This window comes from Oratosquilla oratoria, chromosome 6 (genome assembly GCF_046742065.1).
Source record: "Oratosquilla oratoria isolate Oo_2021 chromosome 6, ASM4674206v1, whole genome shotgun sequence".
NCBI classification, from domain to species: domain Eukaryota; kingdom Metazoa; phylum Arthropoda; class Malacostraca; order Stomatopoda; family Squillidae; genus Oratosquilla; species Oratosquilla oratoria.
The window spans coordinates 84,212,337-84,234,760 of NC_134782.1; the positions used below are offsets into that span (position 1 = coordinate 84,212,337).

Below are 22,424 nucleotides of genomic sequence, written 5' to 3' on the forward strand. Positions count from 1 at the left end.
ACGCACTTAAGTCAATCACTGGAACAACATTTGGACAAAACAAAGAAACTAATACAACAATATACAAACAATGCATACGCTCAGTGATGAATTATGCGAGTCCTGCATGGGCTCCTAATCTCAGTGAGACACACCACAACACCCTTCAAATCATACAAAACAAAGCCCTAAAAACAATTACAGGCTGCACAAATACAACACCTACTGACCATTTACACCATGAAACAAAAGTCCTCAAAGTCAAGGACCACCTTGGCATGAGAGGCACACAAACACTTGCCACAGCCACCACAAACACATCACACCCACTACACTACATAGCAGAACACCCACACACACCAAGAAACATTAAAACTACACCCAAAGACCTTTATTACACACAGATACTCTCTTCTCTTCCTCCACAACCACCAAATATCAGCCTCCGGAAACATATTCATAATCATATCACTCACCGCTCCATTAACACACTGAAAGACAACACACTGCTGCATGCCAGACCCCCTGATATCCACCCTTCTGAATCCTCTCTCCCAAGAAAGGACAGAGTCCACCTGGCCAGACTGCAGTGCGTCCACCACCCAGCACTTCTAAGCTACCAGAAGAGGCTGGATGACCGCATTGTGAACAGCTGCCCAGGATGTAACACTTCACCCCATACCATACAACACATAATGGAAGACTGCATTATACACAATCATGCACGCAAACAACACAACATACACTCTATAAAGGATTTGTGGGAAAACCCAGTTTCGGCTGTGGCATTCCTTGGGGAGACAGGACTGTTCGGACAGACAGTCTAGGGAACGACAACAACAACAAAAACACTGGAGCAAAGAAGAGAAAGAGGTGATCTACTATCTATAAAATCATGAAAGGAGTGGAAGTCCTTGATAGGAATGATTTACTAAATAATGACAATGGAAAAACAAGAGATCATGAAAAGAAATTCAAAAAGGATAACTATAGAAGAGATCTAAAAAAGAATAGCTTCCCACACAGAGTCCTGGATATCTGGAATAACTTAGATAAAGAAACAGTGTGTGCAAATACTATTCAAGATTTTAAGAAAAAACTTGATGCTGAAAGATACAAAGACAGGTCACCATGAGCATAGCTCCCTTACCGTATAATACAACTAGGTGAATATACACACATACATACAACTTGGTAAATACATATATTAAAGATGTCCAGAAGTATAGCTTTCCACATAGAGGAGTAGACTTATGTAATAAGTTAGATCAAAATACAACCAAAGCCAACACTATAAAAGAATTCAAGGCAAGGTTTGACAGTGATGGGATCTCATGAACGTTGCTCCAACCCAGTATACTACTACTTGGTAAATACACACTGTGTGAAAGAAGAGAAAGAGGAGATTTGCTGACTATCTACAGAATAATGAAAGGAATGGAAGTTTTAGACAGGAACGACTTGTTAGTGTGGGACAACGGTAAAATGAGAGGACACGGAAAAAACTGAAAAAGGATAGTTATAGAAAAAAATTGAAAAGGAACAGTTTCCCACACAGAGCGATAAATACATGGAACAAATTAGACAACAAAACAGTATGTGCAAACACTATACAAGATTTTAAGAAAAACTTGATGAGGAGAGATACAAAGATGGGTCACCACGAGCATAGCTCCCCTCCCGTATATTACAACTAGGTAAATACACACTCCCAGTTGAATGAAATTATGAGCCATCAGTCAGAAATAAAAAAATAAATTAAGCCTACATGCTTCAGAAGTAAACTTACAGATTTTATGCTTCATTGGGCAGATCAACACTGTTTGAAAAAATAGTCACCAAAGCCATTTATGTTCTATAAAAGTTTAAAGACCTACGTTTAAAACAAAGAAACCAAGAAGCAAAAGATACATACCATCGGAGATCCTGTGATCGAGGATTCCCAGCTAAAAGTGTTTGTATGAGAGTGAAGACAACTCCAATAGTGTGTTGAGACAGTATTGTCATAGGAGAGGAGGAATTCATGGATGTCCCCATGACAGATGAATTCAGGGAGGTTGTACCTTCCCTCGTATAGGTATGGTCTTGTAAAAGATGTAAGAGACGTGACACCAGGCCCAAGTTGCGCATCACTTTGATATTGTGATGCCTCTCTCCTGATTCTCGGCATAATTCTACAAGGTGCTCCAGCAGAGTTCGACTTAATTCTCCAGGGGCTTCACTCCAAACCTGAAAATTATGTAAGCATCAGAAAATCTCAAAACTAATAATTCTACTTATCAGGCATATATATTTCTGATAGATTCCAAGGATATCTGGAGACAAATCATTTCATCTTCCAATGACACAGAATTCATACATACATACATATACCAAAGGCTTTTTCCCCCTACATGGGGGGTAGCCAAAAAGAAAAAGGCATAGAGACCACTCCCACCCATTACAAATTACAAAGGCGGAGCATGCCGATGGGAGACCTTTTGGTCCATATCTAGGTCGGATGCAAAAAAAAAATCATAATAATAATAAAATAATAAATAAAAACTATAATAATGTAAATAACAAATAAAATACATAAATAAATGCATAGGTATAGTTACATAATAAACAAACAGGTAAATAGTAAATAATAATAAATTGACATATAACTAATATAAATGAAAATCAGACAGACAAATGATAACAAAACAAATACAAATTATATAAAATAAATTATAATCATTACAGCATCTTGCTTAGGTGTTTATCTAAATGATTCTTAAAGCTTTGAACTGAACTACATTGTACTACCTGTGCAGGAAGTTTATTCCATTCATTAACTACATGGTTGGCAAAGTTGTTTCTACCTACTTCCAAATTGAATCTATTTCCGGACAGTTTGAGACCATTGTTTCTTGTCTGATTCTCATTCAATGTGAAAATTTGGTCACTTTTGATGTTGTCAATTCCCTTTAGAATCTTAAAGACCTGTATCAAGTCACCTCTGAGTCTACGCTTTTTTAGGGAAAACAGATTCATATGTTTTAGTCGATTTTCGTATGTTATTTTTGATATTTGGAATCAGTTTTGTGGCTCGCCATTGTACTTTTTCCAGTCTGTCAATGTCTTTAATGAGATTCGGTGACCATACGGAAACAGCATATTCCAAATGTGGACGAACTAACGATTTATATAGCTTGTTAATGTGTGATGGACTTTTGAAATCAAAATTTGCTTTCTCAGAGGCTGAAATACACTGCTTGGATGATTTGAGGTCGTTACTGATAATTTCGCCGAGATCTTTCTCACTATCCACTTTTGTTAACGAATTTCCAAATAACTTGTAATCGTACTTACTGTTATTTTTACCTATGTGCATTACCTTGCATTTACTTGTTAAATTTCATTAGCCACTTTTCAGACCACTGCTGTAATTTATCTAAATCTTCTTGAATATCTAATTGGTTTGAGTGATCATTTGCCCCTCTGCACAGTTTTGTATCATCAGCAAATTTGGAAACAGTAGATTTTAGTCCATGGTCTATATCATTTATATATACTATGAATAGAAGTGGTCCAAGAACGGAACCCTGAGGAACTCCACTTGTAACATTTTTCCATCTACAAGTTTTTCCATTTAAAACAACTCTGTTTTCGACCATTCAACCAATTACTAGTCCAACCTAATAGGCTACCACTTATTCCGTGTAAAGCTAATTTAGTAAGTAGTCTTTCGTGTGGGACGGTATCAAAAGCTTTTGCAAAGTCTAGATATATTAAATCTATATTGTTTCTTTTGTCATAATTCGAGATAACTGTGTTGTAGAATTCGAGTAAGTTAGTCACGCAAGAATGTTTCCATCTGAAACCATGCTGGCTATCATTTATCATACGGTTACTTTCTAAATGATGTTCGATAGCATCTCTGATGATAGTTTCCATTATTTTTCCTACAATTGAAGTCAAACTTATAGGCCTATAGTTATTTGGCTTCTTTTTGTCACCTTTTTTGAATATGGGAGTAACGTTAGCTAGCTTCCATTCTCTTGGGACATCTCCGGATATGATGGATTTCTTGAAAATAATTTCTAATGGAACAACAATCTCATTTTTCATTTCCTTTAAGATTCTTGGATGCCAACCGTCAGGCCCTAGTGTTTTATTAACTTTGAGTTTATCTATACACCTTTTAATTTTTTCTTGTTATATTTACCGTAGTAAGTTTACCCTAGACTTTTCACAGGTTTCAGTTTGGAATTCACTTTGAGGTGTTTCGTTTACGAATACCGAGCTAAAATAATTGTTTAAGATATTACACATTCCTTCATTTGAATATTCAAGTTGACTGTCAGCAGATAATAATGGACCAATGTGATTCCTAACAACCTTTTTATCTCTAATGTAACTATAGAATTCTTTGGGATTCTCTTTGGATTTATCAGCAATGTTACTTTCGTATTGTCGTTTTCTTTTTCTTATTGTCTTTTTTAAATCTCTCTGTATTGATACATAACTTTCATAGTCATTAGATGCACCCGAGCACTTATATTTCTTATAAGCCTGTCTCTTTTTGGCAATACTTTTTTCAGTTTCTTTGTCGAGCCACTTTGGGCGAGCCTGATTTGGGGGACGTCTGTCCTTAAAAGTAATGTAAGTTTGAATCATCTTAGTGAGCATATTTTGAAATATTTCCCACATCTGATCTACAGGTCTTTCGTTTAATTTTGCCTCCCAATCTGTAAGCTGAAGCTCCTGATGTAGTCCTATGAACTGAGCTTTACTGAAATCGGGTATTTTAGAAACACAAGTATCTATTCTAAAATTGTTTAGGAGTTTGAATCTAACTAAGTTGTGATTGCTATTTGCAACAGATTCACCAACTTCTACATCAGTTACCATGCTTTCGCAGCTAGTGATCAATAGATCGAGTAAGTTTCCATATCTTGTGGGCTCTTTTACATGCTGAATTAAGTAATTGTCACCAAGAAAATCAATCAAGCAACTACCTTTATAGCCATGTTCAAGGGTCATCCAATCAATGTCAGTTAAATTGAAATCACCCATTATCAATAAATCCCGGTTGCAGAAACTAGACAGTTCTTGAAATAACAGTTTGTCGTCTGCTAATGATAATGTCTTTGGCCTATATATTACACCTATATTCATTTTTTGTCCATTTGTTTGGGTTAACTCAACCCACAAACTATCATATGCATCCTGTTTCACTTTCTCTAAAACACAAGCATGAACATTGTTTTTAACGTACAACAGAACACCCCCACCTTTCTTGTGGTTTCTATCCTGATGAAAGGGTTTAAATCCCGCAATATTAAATTCAGCTTCGAACTCTGTACCATTTATCCATGTCTCAGTTATTCCTGTCATATCGAGATTTTCGCTTTTGACATACGCCTGTATTTCTTGAAATTTGTTCCTAATACTACGAGCATTAAAGTACATGGTTTTCAGAAACTCGTGATTATTTCTTTTTGACACATTTTGAGTTTTAATATCATGTCTTACATTATCATTTTGTTTTTTATTTATACCTTGCTCTATATTATTATTTGGTCCTTTATTGACATTCAATGCCTCATTAACATTTCTCCCATCAAAATTAATATTTCCCCCATCACGGACATCTGGTCAATCACGGTCATCCGATCTCTTTTGTACATTTTGTTCCCCTACGTCACCGTGATTCATACCGGCCTCCCGTCGTTCATTGACATTATGTCCGGCATCCCTTCCTAAAATTATATTTTGTCCTCCAGTGACATTATATCCTACCGTGATATTTTTCCCTCCACTATAATTACATCCCATTGTGATCTTTTGTCTTCCACTGTCATTACATCCTATCATGATATTTTGGCCTTCATTGACATTCTGTCCGGTATCCCTTCCTAAAATTATATTTTGTCCTCCACTGACATTATATCCTACCATGATATTTTCTCCTCCATTATCATTACATCCTATCGTGATATTTTGTCCTCCACTATCATTACTTCCCATCAGGATCTTTTGTCCTCCACTGTCATTACATCCCATTGCGACATTTTGTCCTATGACATTACATCCTAATGTGACATTTCGTCCTCTAGCGACATTATATCCTAAAATTATATTTTGTCCTATACTGGCACATTGTTCTACATTAATGCTATACTCTACACTGTTTTCCCAAGTACATTCTATTTCCCCTTCCCTTTGGGCTTCTACCCTAAAAAAAGAGCTAATTCATTACAAACTCCCACAATGAGGTTTGTAAGAACATCTTTGCCTCTGCGGGTAAGGTGGATCCCATCAGAAGCATAAAGGTCATGGCGCCTAGAAAAGAGATACCAAGGATCAAGAAAGTGGTATCCCAATTGTGTGCACAACTGCGATATCCTATCATTGATCCCTATGGCTCTACTGTTCACGAGCCTGCGTAGATCCTCGGGAGGATCCCACAGACTACGTGACGGCTCCCACGTTCCTTCATCTCCTGAAGGAGGACCTTGTAATTCCGAACAATCTCCTCTGATCTCACCCTACCTACATCGTTACTTCCCATATGAACAATCATAACCATGTTCTTCCGTCCTTGCTCCCTGATGGACTGGGTACAATCGGCGATCCCACGGCCCGGTTGACTTTCAAGCTTGCAACATCGCTTAGTCTTCCGCTGCAGGATGTCGTCATAGCCTCGCACCATGGATCATTTCCTATACTGTATATTCCACTCCCCTCCACCCTCCTCCATCCCTCCCATGTTGGCACCTCCTGGATGACGGGTCATCCCTGCATCCTGTCCACCGCCCTGGGTCAGAAGCAGTGTTGCAAGACACAGCACATCCACAGCAACGTCGCTTCATAAATTCGGCGACCCCCCACCTCCGTCCCCCCATGCAGAAAAGGAGATGGGGAGAAATCCCTTCAGGCTGCGTCAAATTTTTTCTCATACATACTTCCTCACCCACCATCCCACACACACTCCCCCTCTTGCATCACTGCATCCATACACAACCATTCTCCATTCACCCCTATCTTCTGTCCTCTCCTGTCCTTCCTCCAGACATTCCTCTCTTTTGTAATGCCCCTTTTGTAACCATTACTAACCATCACCCACCACGCACTTGATCCACATGCTTGCAACATAGCGAGACTCCCCCTCTTGCTTACCTTGCATTTCCCACAACATACATCTAACGCAGCACATTTGAAGACAAACAAGATATAGATACCGAATGTCACCAGACTAAACTATTAGATTCCTTTATTATAAACTGCCCTATTATATTACACATAAACTAATATAAATATAATATACTTAACAACATCCACCAACTATAGGACTAACCCTCATATATAAAACTGACCCCAAGGCATAGAATAGCGAGACTAACGCCTTTACTTACAACCATCCACTAACCCCCTATTTAACCTTTAACACCCATGTCACGTAGTCAAAGCTGGGGGTAGGTGAAGAGCCTACCTGACAGACGCCAGGTTAGGCAGACCGAGAGGCTGCCAGCCTATTGTGCCCTAGGTCAAGGCCTGGCACTTATTGTATGAGTATTTAGCCCATAGGGCCCATTTGTAGTTTAACCAGATCTTCATTGTTAATAAATAGAAAACTCCCATTTTGGAGTATATCTCGCCCGCATTAAGTCCTCCTTACGTAACCAACAAACCTATTTAACGGTTACACTGGCAGCAGCGGTGCTCCCACGCCCTGAATAGAAGCGCCGTCCTCCACCAAACAACCTATTTAACAGTTACACTGGCGGCAGCGGTGCTCCCACGCTCTGAATAGAAACGCCATCCTCAGCCATACAACCAAGGTTACACAACCAATCCAACTGGCGAGCGGTATTCTCATTCCAAACTCTGAAGAGACAAGCCTATCTTATACCAAGAAACACTGGTTACACTCGCGCCTACCACAGAAGGCCGAATAAAATCTTCAGCCATTCAAGCCACGCCTACCATTCAGAAGGAGCAGACCACTGTCAACAAAGAAGAAATCGTCTATCTTCGACTTCTCAAGCTCCCAGAATAAAGGAATCAAACCACTAGATTCTATTCAGCTCCAAGCAACATACACGCCAGCAATTCAGAAGAACAAGATCATTATCTACGAAGCAGACATCGCCTGTCTTCAACTTCTCATCAACCGCATCAAAAACCAAGCTCATCACTTCGTCAGCAAGCTTTCCAAGCAAGCGACACGTCTACACACTACCCCTCCACCAACCACTCCCTTCTAGACGACAGTCTGAATTCTAAAATCGCAGCTTTGGTCTACAGTTGCACCAATCTTAGAATCGGTGGTGAAATCGAAGGCATTCGATTTTAAACCACCTGGTGGCAGTACGCTACCAATCATACGACAGATGTCTACAGAGAGACCTCTGTCAGAATAGAAGAACCTGTCAACTCTACACAGCACCTTATCAAGATTCCAATCCAATTTCAAACAAGACTCCCAACCAAGAGATCGAACTTCAATCAAACCACAAGATTCCATTCAGCTACCACAAGATCCAGTCTCTGAAAGAAGATACTCCACCTCACCCCTACCGTCCTCACCCGAGAACAACGCAATATCTGCAAGCTCAGCACCTCACTCGGTAAGCATTACTAACCATCACCCCTCTATCCCTTCAATCAGCAAACCCAAGCCGAGACCGGACGCATCCATTCAGCAGAGATCCAGCGCACCAACTCCTAGATCGACACATCACGACTTCAGTCAAGACGCAGTGGACCCAGGCCGACGAGACACATCCGAGAGACAATCTCATCCGCCATCCACAACTACCGTCACCAATCACCGTGAGTATAAACCATAGACTCTCACTAATTCCCCCTTTTTTTATAATTCAGGAGCCGGACAAGAATCCTCCTCCACCCCCACCCCTTCATGACCAGCCAGACCAGGGAATTTGCAGCGGTTAGGCCCAGACCCGCCTAACCAACCTCCACCACCCCCTCCATGACCAGCCAGACCCTGGAATTCGCAGCGGTTAGGCCCAGACCAGCCTAACCCACCTCCAACCCCCTCCATGACCACCCAGACCAGGAGCCTCGCATCGGTTAGGCCCCGACCTGATACCTGCTCTTCACATCGGGTCAGCATTCTCGCTTACCCACCCCAACCACCCAACCTCACCCTCCACCCACCGCCACCCTTGGCTCACAGAGAACTGCTTGCAAAGCAATTTCTCAAAACCACCGAGGAATCAACACAACCAACGACAGTGTCACATCCACCAACAGTGCAGACCAGTGCTCCTAGAATTCAGCACAGACCTACCTTAAGTACCCCATTATTCTTTTGTATTTTTTTGTATTTCATAAACCCATAGATGCATATGAATAACCCACGTATCAAAGACACAAAATAATCACTTTAATTAAAACTCTTAAGATGTAAAATAGCCCAAGTAGAACTATCTATTAATTACAATTATGGAATATCAAAGACCACGATAGGCAAAACTCAATAATTCAATAACAAAACATCCACTAGTGTAATTTTTAACTTACGAAATAATTTGTCAATTTTAACGTGGATTCAAAATATCAAAATGCCACCGCAAAGAAATCTCCCAGGCAGTCACCCAAAACCTAGTAAATTAGGATAAACCAATATACAACGACAAATCCCAAGATGAACATAACTAACACTTAAACTATGAATTTACAGTAATTATTCCTCCTTCGGACGCAGGACGTCATGCGATTCAATAGGTTAGGTCCTCACGATCATTTACTTATAAAAACTTTTCTCACTATCTATAAAAGTACTTCTTCACTTCCTTCCGACCGTGAAGCCCCGGAATAATACACTCAAAAGCCCCCACTCAAAGAAGATGAATAAGCATTTCATACCATACATACATTAGAATTTTTCAAAAATTAACTGCCTTAAATAAATATAAATATGTATAAGCGCGATAATAAGATCAACAGAAAAAATCATTTCCCATGAAAATTTTAACCAATAACCATTCTCAATACTAGCAACTTTGTATACATCTCTATGCAATGTATAAATATTTACCTATATATATATATGAAAATTTAGCTCTACACAAACTAACATATTAATTAAAAACAAACTAACCACTTAGGATGTCATGTCTTCAGTAAAGCTATGACTGTAGTGAAAGTGTACATTCCAAAAAATATCTCAGAGAAAAGAGATCATCAAAAATTCTCATTGAACAGAGAAAGAACACAAGTGAAAAGTGAAAATTCATTCTCATTGAAAAGAGAATAAACAAGTGTGAAAAATTTACGTAGCCTTATTGAACACATTCATGATATGATAACATACGTAAAAATCCCCCTTCTTTTACTCACTCAAACCAATTTTATGAATCAATATCCCTCACTAGCAACTAAACAAATTATCATATCTTATTTTTTTCTACAATTATGTATGCAAACCCCATTGTCACGACCTTAACCCAAGGTACGAGGACGTACCTCAAAAGGTCAGGGAGGCAATGTAACCATTACTAACCATCACCCACATTGCACGTGATCCACATGCTTGCAACATAGCGAGACTCCCCCTCTTGCTTACCTTGCATTTCCCACAACATACATCTAACGCAGCACATTTGAAGACAAACAAGATATAGATACCGAATGTCACCAGACTAAACTATTAGATTCCTTTATTATAAACTGCCCTATTATATTACACATAAACTAATATAAATATAATATACTTAACAACATCCACCAACTATAGGACTAACCCTCATATATAAAACTGACCCCAAGGCATAGAATAGCGAGACTAACGCCTTTACTTACAACCATCCACTAACCCCCTATTTAACCTTTAACACCCATGTCACGTAGTCAGAGCTGGGGGTAGGTGAAGAGCCTACCTGACAGACGCCAGGTTAGGCAGACCGAGAGGCTGCCAGCCTATTGTGCCCTAGGTCAAGGCCTGGCACTTATTGTACAAGTATTTAGTCCATAGGGCCCATTTGTAGTTTAACCAGATCTTCATTGTTAATAAATAGAAAACTCCCGGTTTGGAGTTTATCTCGCCCGCATTAAGTCCTCCTTACGTAACCAACAAACCTATTTAACGGTTACACTGGCGGCAGCGGTGCTCCCACGCCCTGAATAGAAGCGCCGTCCTCCGCCAAACAACCTATTTATCGGTTACACTTTTACCCCATCCATCCATCTCATCCTAGGACGCCCCCTCATATTCACTCCTTTCACCTCTGCTTTCCACACTTCATTTACTAATCTTTCTTCACTCATTCTTTCCATGTGTCCAAACCATCCTAATACTCTTTTCTCAACCCTATCTCCCAGCTCCCTTTCCACCCCTGTTCTCCTCCTCACCTCCTCATTTCTCACTCTATCCAGCCTAGTATCCCCCATCATACTTCTCAGACATTGCATCTCAAACATATTGAAATTCCTTCTCTCTTCCTCTCTCATGTTCCATGTTTCTGCCCCATACAGTGCTGTTGGCACAATCACTCCTTCATATAACCTCCTCTTAGCATCCATTCCCAGATGTCTAATTCTCATTACACTTTTTAATCCACCAAGGCATTTACTCGCTTCTCTCAATCTACATTCTACCTCCGCCCCCACTCTCCCTTTCCTGCCACATTCGCACCCAAGTATCTAAAACTATCCACTTCCTCCAGTCTTTCACCCTTAATGCTCACTTCCAGTCTGTTGTCACTCTCTCCCCTTGTACATCTCATCACCTTACTTTTACCCACATTTATCTTCAGCTTCCTTCTTTCACACACCTTCCTCAATCCCTCCTCTGATCCTGCTACAAGCACAGTGTCATCAGCAAACAACAGCTGGCTCACCTCCCACTTTTCTTCATTTTCTTTAATCATCTCCAACACCTGACCCACTACCCTTGCATTCACCTCTTGCACCACCCCATCCATGTAAAGATTGAACAGCCTGGGCGACATAACACATCCCTGACAAAGTCCCACCTTTACCTCAAACCATTCACTCTCTCCATTTCTAATCCTAACACAAGCTCTACTACTCTCATAAAAACTCTTGATTGCTCTTAACAACTTTCCTCCTATCCCATATATCTGCAGTACCTCCCACAGTGCCTTTCTGTCTACCTTGTTGTAAGCCTTTTCCAGATCCATAAAAAGCCCAAAAAACATCTTTATCTTTTCCTATAGCTTCCTCACATATCTGTCTTACCACAAAAATCTGATCTACACAACTTCTACCTGTCCTAAACCCACACTGTTCCTAACCAATTACTCCCTCTGTTCCTCTCATAATCCTCTCAATCAAGATCCTCCCATAAGCCTTCCCAACTACACTCAACAAGCTGATCCCTCTGAAACTACTACACTCACACCTTTCCCTTGTAAAGCGGAACTATACAGGCACTCCTCCAGTCTTCCGGCACTCTACCCTCTCTTAAACAAACATTAAATAACCTCACCAGCCAGTCCACCATAAATGTACCTCCTTTCTTTAGACATTCTGCATGGCATCCATCCAACCCAGGTGCCTTACCTGCTCTCATCATCTTAACCTCTTCAATACGGGCCACATCCCACGTCTGGCAGCATTAGCTGCCAGACGTGCGATGTTGCATCATAATACTCGCATTATAAAAAAATAAAGTCACTGCTCTATCGCTCGTTCTCATTCACCTGTGAATTTTGATAACCATAGAAAATATGATGAAGCCAGTTTACAGAGTATGGGAGTCACGCAGGTATGACTACAATAAATATAATCAAGACGCCAACGTCAGCATCCTCGCGTACCCACTTGCTCCTCATGACGCCTATGTAGGCGTCACCATATGGTAGTGGTTAACAGCTGCTTTCACTTCATCCTTCCCTATTTCTCCTCCATTTTCCTCACTCATCATTCACATTTTCTTAGCATTTCCCACTGCAACTACCTTTCCCTCCCTATCCTCCTTCACATTTAGCAACTCCTTAAATTACTCTGCCTATCTTCCTCTCACTGCCTTCTCTTCCATTATCATCTCTCCATCTGCACCTTTTACCTTTTCTTCTCTACTTGATTCGCCTCTTCTTTCTCTTTTAATTTCATTCCAAAACATCTTTATTACTTTCAAAATTTTCTGTCATACTCTTACCCCATTTCACATCTGCTCTCCACTTTGCTTCCTTTATTTTATGCTTAACTTCCCTTCTCTTTACTTTGTACCTCTCATATGATTCCCTCGTTCTAACTTGTAGCCAATCTATGAATGCCTGCTTCTTCTCTTCTACACCTTTCTTTGCTTCTTCATCCCACCACTCACTAACCTTCCTTCTATTGCCTCCCGCCCTCCTTGTTCAACAAACCATCTTTGCGCACCTTATGACTCCCTCCTTGAACCATCCCCATTCCTCTTCCACTCCTAGTTCTACTCTATCCTTTACTCCCTCCCACTCCTCTTTCAGTTTCTTCTTATACTCATTCTCCTTTTTTTTTTTCATTTAAGCAGTTCACTCTAAGTACCTCCCTACCTTCTGCCCCTTTCCTTTCTCCACCTATTCTCCACTCTCAATTTAACTTCCACCAGAAAATGATCTGATATTCCTCCACTCTCTCCCCTTAGAATGTGTACATCCTTAACTCTTCCTACCATACTCCTGGTCACCACTATATAGTCCATTAATGCTCTATCTTCCACCCTTCCATCCACCACCCTCTCCCATGTGTACTTATGCTTGACTTTCTTCCTAAACACTGTATTTGCTATCATCAACTCTCTTTAAAGACACATCTCCACCATCAATTCTCCACTAGAAATTTTACCTGGAACTCCATACTTCCCAATCATTGGTTCATTTCCTACCCTAGCATTAAGGTCTCCCAGTACAACTACATTGGCATTTCTCTCTAGTCCCTCTATCCAAAAAGCCTCCCTTTCCTCTACACTCTTCTCACTACCAGGCCCATACACACTTACAAAAACCCACATCTCCCTTCCCAGCTTCACCTTCATCCACATCAACCTTGATGAAACCTCCTTCCACTCCACTACCAGCTTACTTATCTCTTCACTTAATGGTATCAGCACCCCTTCTCTCCCTCGTCCCCTCTTCACTCCTGAGTACTTCCCAGCTACACTCCCAAACTCACAGTTGCCCTTTCCTTCATTTTAATTTCACTCAAAGCCAGCACATCCATCTTTCTTCTCACAAACATACTGCCTATCTCTTCCCTTTTACTCTCATCTGTACCACATCCACACACATTAAAAGACCCAAACCTTAGGATACTGGTTGGAAAACTTCCAGACCCTCTTATGCCTTTACTTTTTTTTTAGGAATGTCCCCTTTTTGGGGCTACAGGAAGCATGACTCCTAATCCCATCCCCCATCCCATTTTTTGTCGCCTTTTACGACTAAAGTGGAAAGACTTGGTGGTAGCATTTTCTTCCCCCACCACATGGTAGGCAAAAAAAGGAAATGAATATTCAGAGAAATGGTACAGAACAGTAACAAGGGGTTGGGGGACAGCATAACAGAGGGATAGTCGTAGTATAAAAGTGTCATCATTTCTCTATGAACAGAGTTTTCCTCTATCACAGACAAAATTATGTGTAGCTCTGGTCCATAGGGGTGCCCCATATAGACCCTAAAGTATCAACTGCATGCTACTTTGCCACAATAACATGTAGTCAATACCCCATCAATTAATCTGTTGCCATTAATCATCCATCAGTCTGTTGCCCCAAGTCTCTCTTGCAGGGGCCCATGGTTCATAGGTAATTGGCAACAACTGTCCCATAAACCACTCAAGGAAGAAATATTACATTGTTCTTTGGGTATCACTCATTCCAGCTCCAACAATGCAAAATCTGGACTTCACCACTTCCCATGCAAAGAACCACCCTTAATAACAGCAAAACAAACTTGCCTCTAGATCACCAAGGAGATCCTTAAACGCTGGTGTGTTGGGGATAGCTGATGATTCCCTCACTTCACCTGCACCCACTAAGCCGATACAAAGGTGAAGGATATGAGAGTTCAGTAGATGGCGCTTCTTCTTCAGTAACAAGGCCAACATCTGATAACTTCCACTCCTTTCCATTTCAACTTGGGCTACATTAGAGACAAAAGTATTTCACATTAACTTTGACATTCAAATTAAATTAGTGCTCAAATATCTACAATGACTTTCGAATGACTCCATGGTTCTAACTCATAATACAGTATTCTGCATAAAAAATAATAAACAAAATAATAATAAAATAATGATATATACAACAATTCACTGTCAAAATCTTCTATTAATAGGTGACTATCTATTGTTTACAGAAATTTTCTCATGAACAAACATTACAATGTTAACCCTTTATTTATAAGGCAAAAAAATTGTGACCAGCACTATTACAAGGCTCCAATACCTTCTGCAAGAATAATTAGATGATACTCTCTCAAGAAATTGCTCTTCTTACAAGTAAAGAGGGAGATTCTGACAAAAAAAAAAAAAGATAAAAGAAAAAAGAAAAAAAAATTATGTTATTTCAGAGATATGTTTTATTTCAGGTTGTCTTTTTCTTTCTGTATTTAGATTTATCATGTCATGTCATGTTATCTGTATGGCCCTCATTTGACTTCAAAATAATTTTTCTTCATGTGTATTTACCTAGTTGTATTTTGCGGGAAGGGGAGCTATGCTCGTGGTGTCCTGCCTTTGTATCTCACAGTGTCTAGTTTGCTTTTAAACTCATGAATACTTTTTGCGCACACTATTTCCTTGTCCAGTTTGTTCCAAGTGTCTACCACTCTATGTGGAAAACTGTTTTTCTTCAGATCTCTTCTGTAGCTGTTTTTTTTATTTTCTCTCCATGTCCTCTTGTGCTTTTCCTGTCCCAGTTTAACAAGTCCTCTCTATCAAGTATTTCTGTGCCTTTCATGATTCTGTAGATTGTCAGTAGGTCACCTCTCTCTTTTCTTTGCTCCAGTCGGTAAATCTAGTTTAGCCAATCTCTCCTCATATGACAAGTTTGCAAGTGCAGTTGCCATTTTTGTTACTGCTCTCTGGATTCTTTCTATTTTCTTTATATTCTTTTTGGTACTGGGTGACCACAATGTTGCCGTATATTCTAGTCTAGGCCTTATCAGTGTGACCAATATTTTTTCATCATTTCTTCGTCCAAATATGTAAATGCCACTTTTATTGATCTTAGCAAGTTGTAGGATTCTCCAACAATTTTGATTATCTGTTTCTCATAGTACAAGTTGTTTGAGATAATTACACTCAAATATTTTTTTTTTGGATATCTCCTTTACCTCCTTGGTTCCAATTTTATATTGTCCTGATATTCTGTTTTTGCTTTTTCCAAACTCCATTATGCTACACTTCTTAACCCCTTCCATACGGTGCCGCACACGTAGGCGTCATGGGGAGCGAGTGTATTCGCGAGGCTGCCATATCGGCGTCTTGATTATATTTATTGTAGTCGCCCCTCCATAATGACATTCTTTCTAATTCTTTTGTAATCGCATTTTCTATGGTTATCAAAATTCACGGGTGAAGAGAGAACGATCGATATAAGAGGTGACTATATTTTATGATGCGAGTATTATTACGACACGTCGTACGGCTGGCATTGGCTGCTGCCACTGAGATATAAGTCCATGACGCCTACGTGTGCGTCACCGTATGGAAGGGGTTAATATTGAAGTCCACCTCCCATTTTTGACTCCAGTTCCATACTTTATTCAGGTCTTCCTGCAGTGATTTGCAATCCTCTTCAGTTTTTACTTTCATTAACAGTTTGGCATTGTCAACAAAGAAGCTCATGTAACATTTCACATCCTCATCCATGTCATTCACATAAATAGCGAACACTATTGGAGCTAGTACAGATCCTTGTAGTACTCCACTGATCACCTCTTTCCAATCTGAATATTTTTCTCTGAGCACTACTCTCATCTTTCTACCAATCAGGAAGTCCTCCATCCATTTTTAGTAGGTTCCCTTGTATCCCTCCTATACATTCGAGTTTCTTTAATAATTTTTTGTGTGGTACTTTGTCAAAAGCTTTTTGTAAGTCCAGGAAGGCACAGTCAGCCCATCCATTCCTTTCTTGCACTATGTCTATTAATCTTGAGTAGAAACAGTTTGTGGTGCATGACCTTCCTTGTCTGAACCCAAATTGTCTTGGGTTTATTATATTGTTGTCTTCCAGGTGTTTTACCCATCTATTCTACAAAGGATTACAAAGGCGGAGCATGCCGACAGGAGACCTTTTGGTCCATATCTAGGTCAGATGCAAAAAAAAATCATAATAATAGATTAATAAATAAAAACTATAATGTAAATAACAAATAAAATACATAAATAAATGCATAGGTATAGTTAGATAATAAACAAACGGGTAAATAGTAAATAATAATGAACTGACATATACATACATACAGGACATGGAAGGAAATTAAGAAAACATAGCTATAGAAGAGAACTGAAGAAAAACAGTTTTCCACATAGAGTTTTAGACATTTGGAACAAACTGGATAATGAAATAGTAAGCGCAAAAACCATTCACGAGTTTAAAAGCAAACTAGACACTGAGAGATACAATGGCGGGACAACACAAGCATAGCTCCCCTTCCCGCAAAATACAAAATACAACTAGGTAAATACATATACCAAGGCTTTTTCCCCTTACAAGGGAGGTAGCCAAAAACAAAAAGGCATAAAATCATTCCCACCCATTCCATCCCTGAATACACTCCACACCCCTCCACCCTCCCTCTTATCTTAGCACCTCCTGGATGACGGGTCATCCCTGCACCTTATCCACTGCCCTGGGTCAGAAGCAGTGTCGCAAGACTCAGCACATCCACAGCAAGGCCGCTTCATTAAATTGGCGACCCCCCCTCTCCGTCCCCCCATGCATAAAAGGAGAAGACGGGGAGAAATCCCTTCGGGCTGCGTCAACTTTTGCTCACACATACTACCTCACCCTCCATCCCCCAAACCATTCCACCTCATGCAATCACATCATCATCCATATACTGTACAACCATTCTCCATTCACCTCTGTCTTCTGTCCTCTCCCGTCCTTCCTCAACAGACATCACCCTCTTCCCCAAAGCCCCCTTCACCCCATCCATCCACCTCATCCTAGGACGTCCCCTCATGTTCACTCCCTCCACATCTGCCTTCCACACCTCTTTTACTAGTCTTTCTTTACTCATTCTTTCCATGTGTCCAAACCATCCTAATACTCTTTCATCAACCCTATCTCCCAACTCCCTTTCCACCCCCGTTCTTCTCCTCACCTCCTCATTTCTCACTCTATCTAGCCTAGTAACCCCCATCATACTTCTCAGACACCTCATCTCAAACACATTCAAACTCCTTCTCTCTTCTTCTCTTATGTTCCATGTTTCTGCCCCATACAGTGCTGTTGGCACAATCACTCATTCATACAGTCTCCTCTTAGCATTCATTCCCAAATGTCTATTTCTCATTACACTCTTTAATCCACCAAGGCATTTACTCGCTTCTCTCAATCTACATTCTACCTCCACCTTCACTCCACCTTTTCCTGCCACATTTGCACCCAAGTATCTAAAACTATCCACTTCCTCCAGTCGCTCTCCCTTAATGCTCACTTCCAGTCTACTGCCCTTGTACATCTCATCACCTTACATTTACCCACATTTAACTTTAGCTTTCTTCTATCACATACTCTTCCAAACTCTGTCACCAACTTCCTCAATCCCTCCTCCGATCCTGCCACAAGCACAGTGTCGTCTGCAACCAACAGCTGGCTCACCTCCCACTTTTCTCCATTTTATTTAACCATCTACAATCCCTGACCCACTACCCTTGCATTTACCTCTCGCACTACCCCATCCGTGTATAAGTTGAACAGCCAGTGCGACATAACGCATCCTTGACGAAGTCCCACCTTTACCTCGAACCACTCACTCTCTTCATTTCTAATCCTGACACAAGCTCTACTACTCTCATAAAAACTCTTGACAGCTCCTAGAAGCTTTCCTCCTATCCCGTATATCTGCATAACCTCCCACAGTGCCTTTCTGTCTACCCTATCATAAGCCTTTTCCAGATCCATAAAAGCCCAAAAAACATCCTTCTCCTTTCCTATAGCTTTCTCACATATCTGTCTTACCACAAAGATCTGATCTACACAACCTCTACCCATCCTAAATCCACACTGTTCCTCACCAATTACTCCCTCTGTTCCTCTCCTAATCCTCTCAATCAAGATCCTCCCATAAGCCTTCCCAACTACACTTAAGCTAATCCCTCTGAAACTACTACATTCACACTTGTCCCCATTTCCCTTGTAAAGTGGAACTATACAGGCACTCCTCCAGTCCTCTGGCACTCTACCCTCTCTCTAGCAAACATTAAATAACCACACCAGCCAGCCCACCATCACTGTACCTCCTTTTTTTAAACATTCTGCATGCCATCCATTCAGCCCAGGTGCCTTACCTGCTTTCATCATCTTAACAACTGCCTTCACTTCATCCTTCCTTATTTCTCCTCCATTTTCTTCACTCATCACTCTCATTTTCTTAGTATTTCCCACTGCAGCTATCTTTCCCTCCCTATCCTCCTTCACATTTAGCAACTCCCTAAAATATTCTGCCCATCTTCCCCTTACTTCCTTCTCTTCCATTATCATCTCTCCATCTGCACCTTTTACCTTTTCTTCTCTACTTGATTCACCTCCTCTTCCTCTCTTAATTTACTTTCAAGACATCTTTTTATTACTGTCAAAATTTTCTGTCATACTCTTACCCAACTTCACATCTGCTCTCCTCTTTGCCTCCTTTACCTTTTGCTTTACTTCTCTTTTCTTTGTACTTCTCATATGACTCCCTCATCCTATTTTGTAACCAATCTGTGAAAGCTCGCTTCTTCTCTTCTACAACCTTCTTTGTTTCCTCATCCCACCATTCACTACCCTTCCTTCTATTTCCTCCTGTCTTTCTTGTTCCACACACCATCCTTGCACACTTTGTGACTCTCTCCTTGAACCATCCCCATTCCTCCTCCACACCTAGCTCTACTCTATCCTTCACTCCCTCCCACTCCTCCTTCAGCTTCTTGTACTCCTTCTCCTTTTCCTTTTCATTTAAAGAGTTTACTCTAAGCACCTCCCTACCTTTTGTCCCTTTCCTCTTTCTACATCTATCCTCCACTCTCAACTTACCTTCCACCAAAAAATCATCTGATATTCCCCCACCCTCTCCCCTTAGCACATGTACATCCTTAACTCTTCCTATCATAATCCTATTTACCACTACATAATCCATTAACACTCTACCACCCTTCTATCCACCACCCTCTCCCATGTGTACTTATGCTTGACTTTCTTCCGAAACACTGTATTTGCAGCTTCTTCTTGTACTTCTCCTTTTCCTTTTCATTTAAAGAGTTCACTCTAAGCACCTCCCTACCTTTTGTCCCTTTCCTCTTTCTACATCTATCCTCCACTCAACTTACCTTCCACCAAAAAATTATCTGATATTCCCCCACCCTCTCCCCTTAGCACATGTACATCCTTAACTCTTCCTATCATAATCCTATTTACCACTACATAATCCATTAACGCTCTATCTACCACCCTTCCATCCACCACCCTCTCCCATGTGTACTTATGCTTGACTTTCTTCTGAAACACTGTATTTGCTATCATCAACTCTCTTTCTAGACACATTTCCACCATCAACTCTCCACTACGATTCTTTCCTGGAACTCCACATTTCCCAACCACTCCTTCAATTGGACCATTCCCTATCCTAGCATTAAGGTCTTCCAGTACTATTACATTGATATTTCTCCCTAAATCCTCTATGCACTCATTAAATCTATCCAAAAAGCCTCCCTTTCTTCTACACTCTTCTCACTGCCAGGCCCATATGCACTTACAAAGACCCACATCTCCTTTCCCACTTTCACCTTCATCCACATTATCCTTGAGGAAACCTCCTTCCACTCCACTACACGTTTACCTATCTCTTCACTTACTAGAATAGCCACCCCTTCCCTCCCTCGCCCTTTCTTCACTCCTGATAACCTCCCACTTACATTCCCAAACTTACACTCACCCTTCCCTTTCAACTTGGTTTCACTCAAAGCCAACACATCCATCTTTCTTCTCACAAACATACTACCTATCTCTTCCCTTCTACTCTCATCTATACCACATCCACGCACATTAAAAGACCCAAACATTAGGGTGCTGGTCCGAAAGCTCCCAGACCCTCTTATGCCTTTATTTTTTCATTTAGGAATGTCCCCTGTGGGGCTACAAGGAGAAGGATGCCTAGTCCCACTCCCCATCCCTTTCTTCTCGCCTCTTACGATCCAAGTGGAAATATTTGGTGGCAGTATTCTTTTCCCCCACCACAGGGAATTCCCCCACCACAGAAAATTAATACTCAGAGAAATAGTACAGGACAGCAACAAGGGGTTGGGGGACAGCATAACGGTGGGACAGTCATGGTAGTGTCATAATTTCTCTATGAACAGAGATTTCCTCTATCATAGACAAAATGATGTGTGGCTCTGGTCCATAGGGGCACCCCATATAGACCCTAAAGTATCAACTGCATGCTACTTTGCCACAATAACAAGCAGCCAATACCCCAGACGGGGTCAATACCCCAGACGGGTATTGACATATAACTAATAATAAATGAAAATCAAAACAGACAAATGATAACAAAACAAAAACAAATAATATGAAATAAATTATAATCATTACAGCATCTTGCTTAGGTGTTTATCTAAATGATTCTTAAAGCTTCTAACTGAACTACATTGCACTACCTGTGCAGGAAGTTTATTCCATTCATTAACTACACGGTTGGCGAAGTTGTTTCTACCTACTTCCAAATTGAATCTATTTCCGGACAGTTTGAGACCATTGTTTGTCTGATTCTCATTCAATGTGAAAATTTGGTCACTTTTGATGTTGTCAATTCCCTTTAGAATTTTAAAGACCTGTATCAAGTCACCTCTGAGTCTACGCTTTTTTAGGGAAAACAGATTCATATGTTTTAGTCGATTTTCGTATGATTTATTTTTTATATTTGGAATCAGTTTTGTGGCTCGCCGTTGTATTTTTTCCAGTCTGTCAATCTCTTTAATGAGATTCGGTGACCATACAGAAACACCATATTCCAAATGTGGACGAACTAACGATTTATATAGCTTGTTAACGAGTGATGGACTTTTGAAATCAAAAGATTGCGCAATGAGTCCTAGAATCTTATTTGCCTTCTCAGAGCCTGAAATACACTGCTTGGATGATATGAGGTCGTTACTGATAATTACGCAGAGATCTTTTTCACTATCCACTTTTGCTAACGAATTTCCAAATAACTTGTAATCGTACTTACTGTTATTTTTACCTATGTGCATTACCTTGCATTTACTTGTGTTGAATTTCATTAGCCACTTTTCAG

General features: G+C 40.4%; 1 protein-coding gene across 5 annotated transcripts in view; it reads right to left on the minus strand.

Moving 5' to 3' along the window:
* bchs (WD repeat and FYVE domain containing 3 bchs) overlaps positions 1 to 22,424 on the minus strand; it is a 404,566-nt gene that overhangs the window by 225,980 nt on the left and 156,162 nt on the right. For all 5 annotated transcript variants that reach the window (XM_076187465.1, XM_076187467.1, XM_076187468.1 and 2 more), the window contains exons 28-29: positions 14,875 to 15,059; positions 1,895 to 2,208 (exon numbers count right to left, since the gene is read on the minus strand). In XM_076187465.1, the coding sequence (XP_076043580.1) occupies positions 1,895 to 2,208; positions 14,875 to 15,059 (499 nt within the window). The remainder of the gene's footprint in view (positions 1 to 1,894; positions 2,209 to 14,874; positions 15,060 to 22,424) is intronic.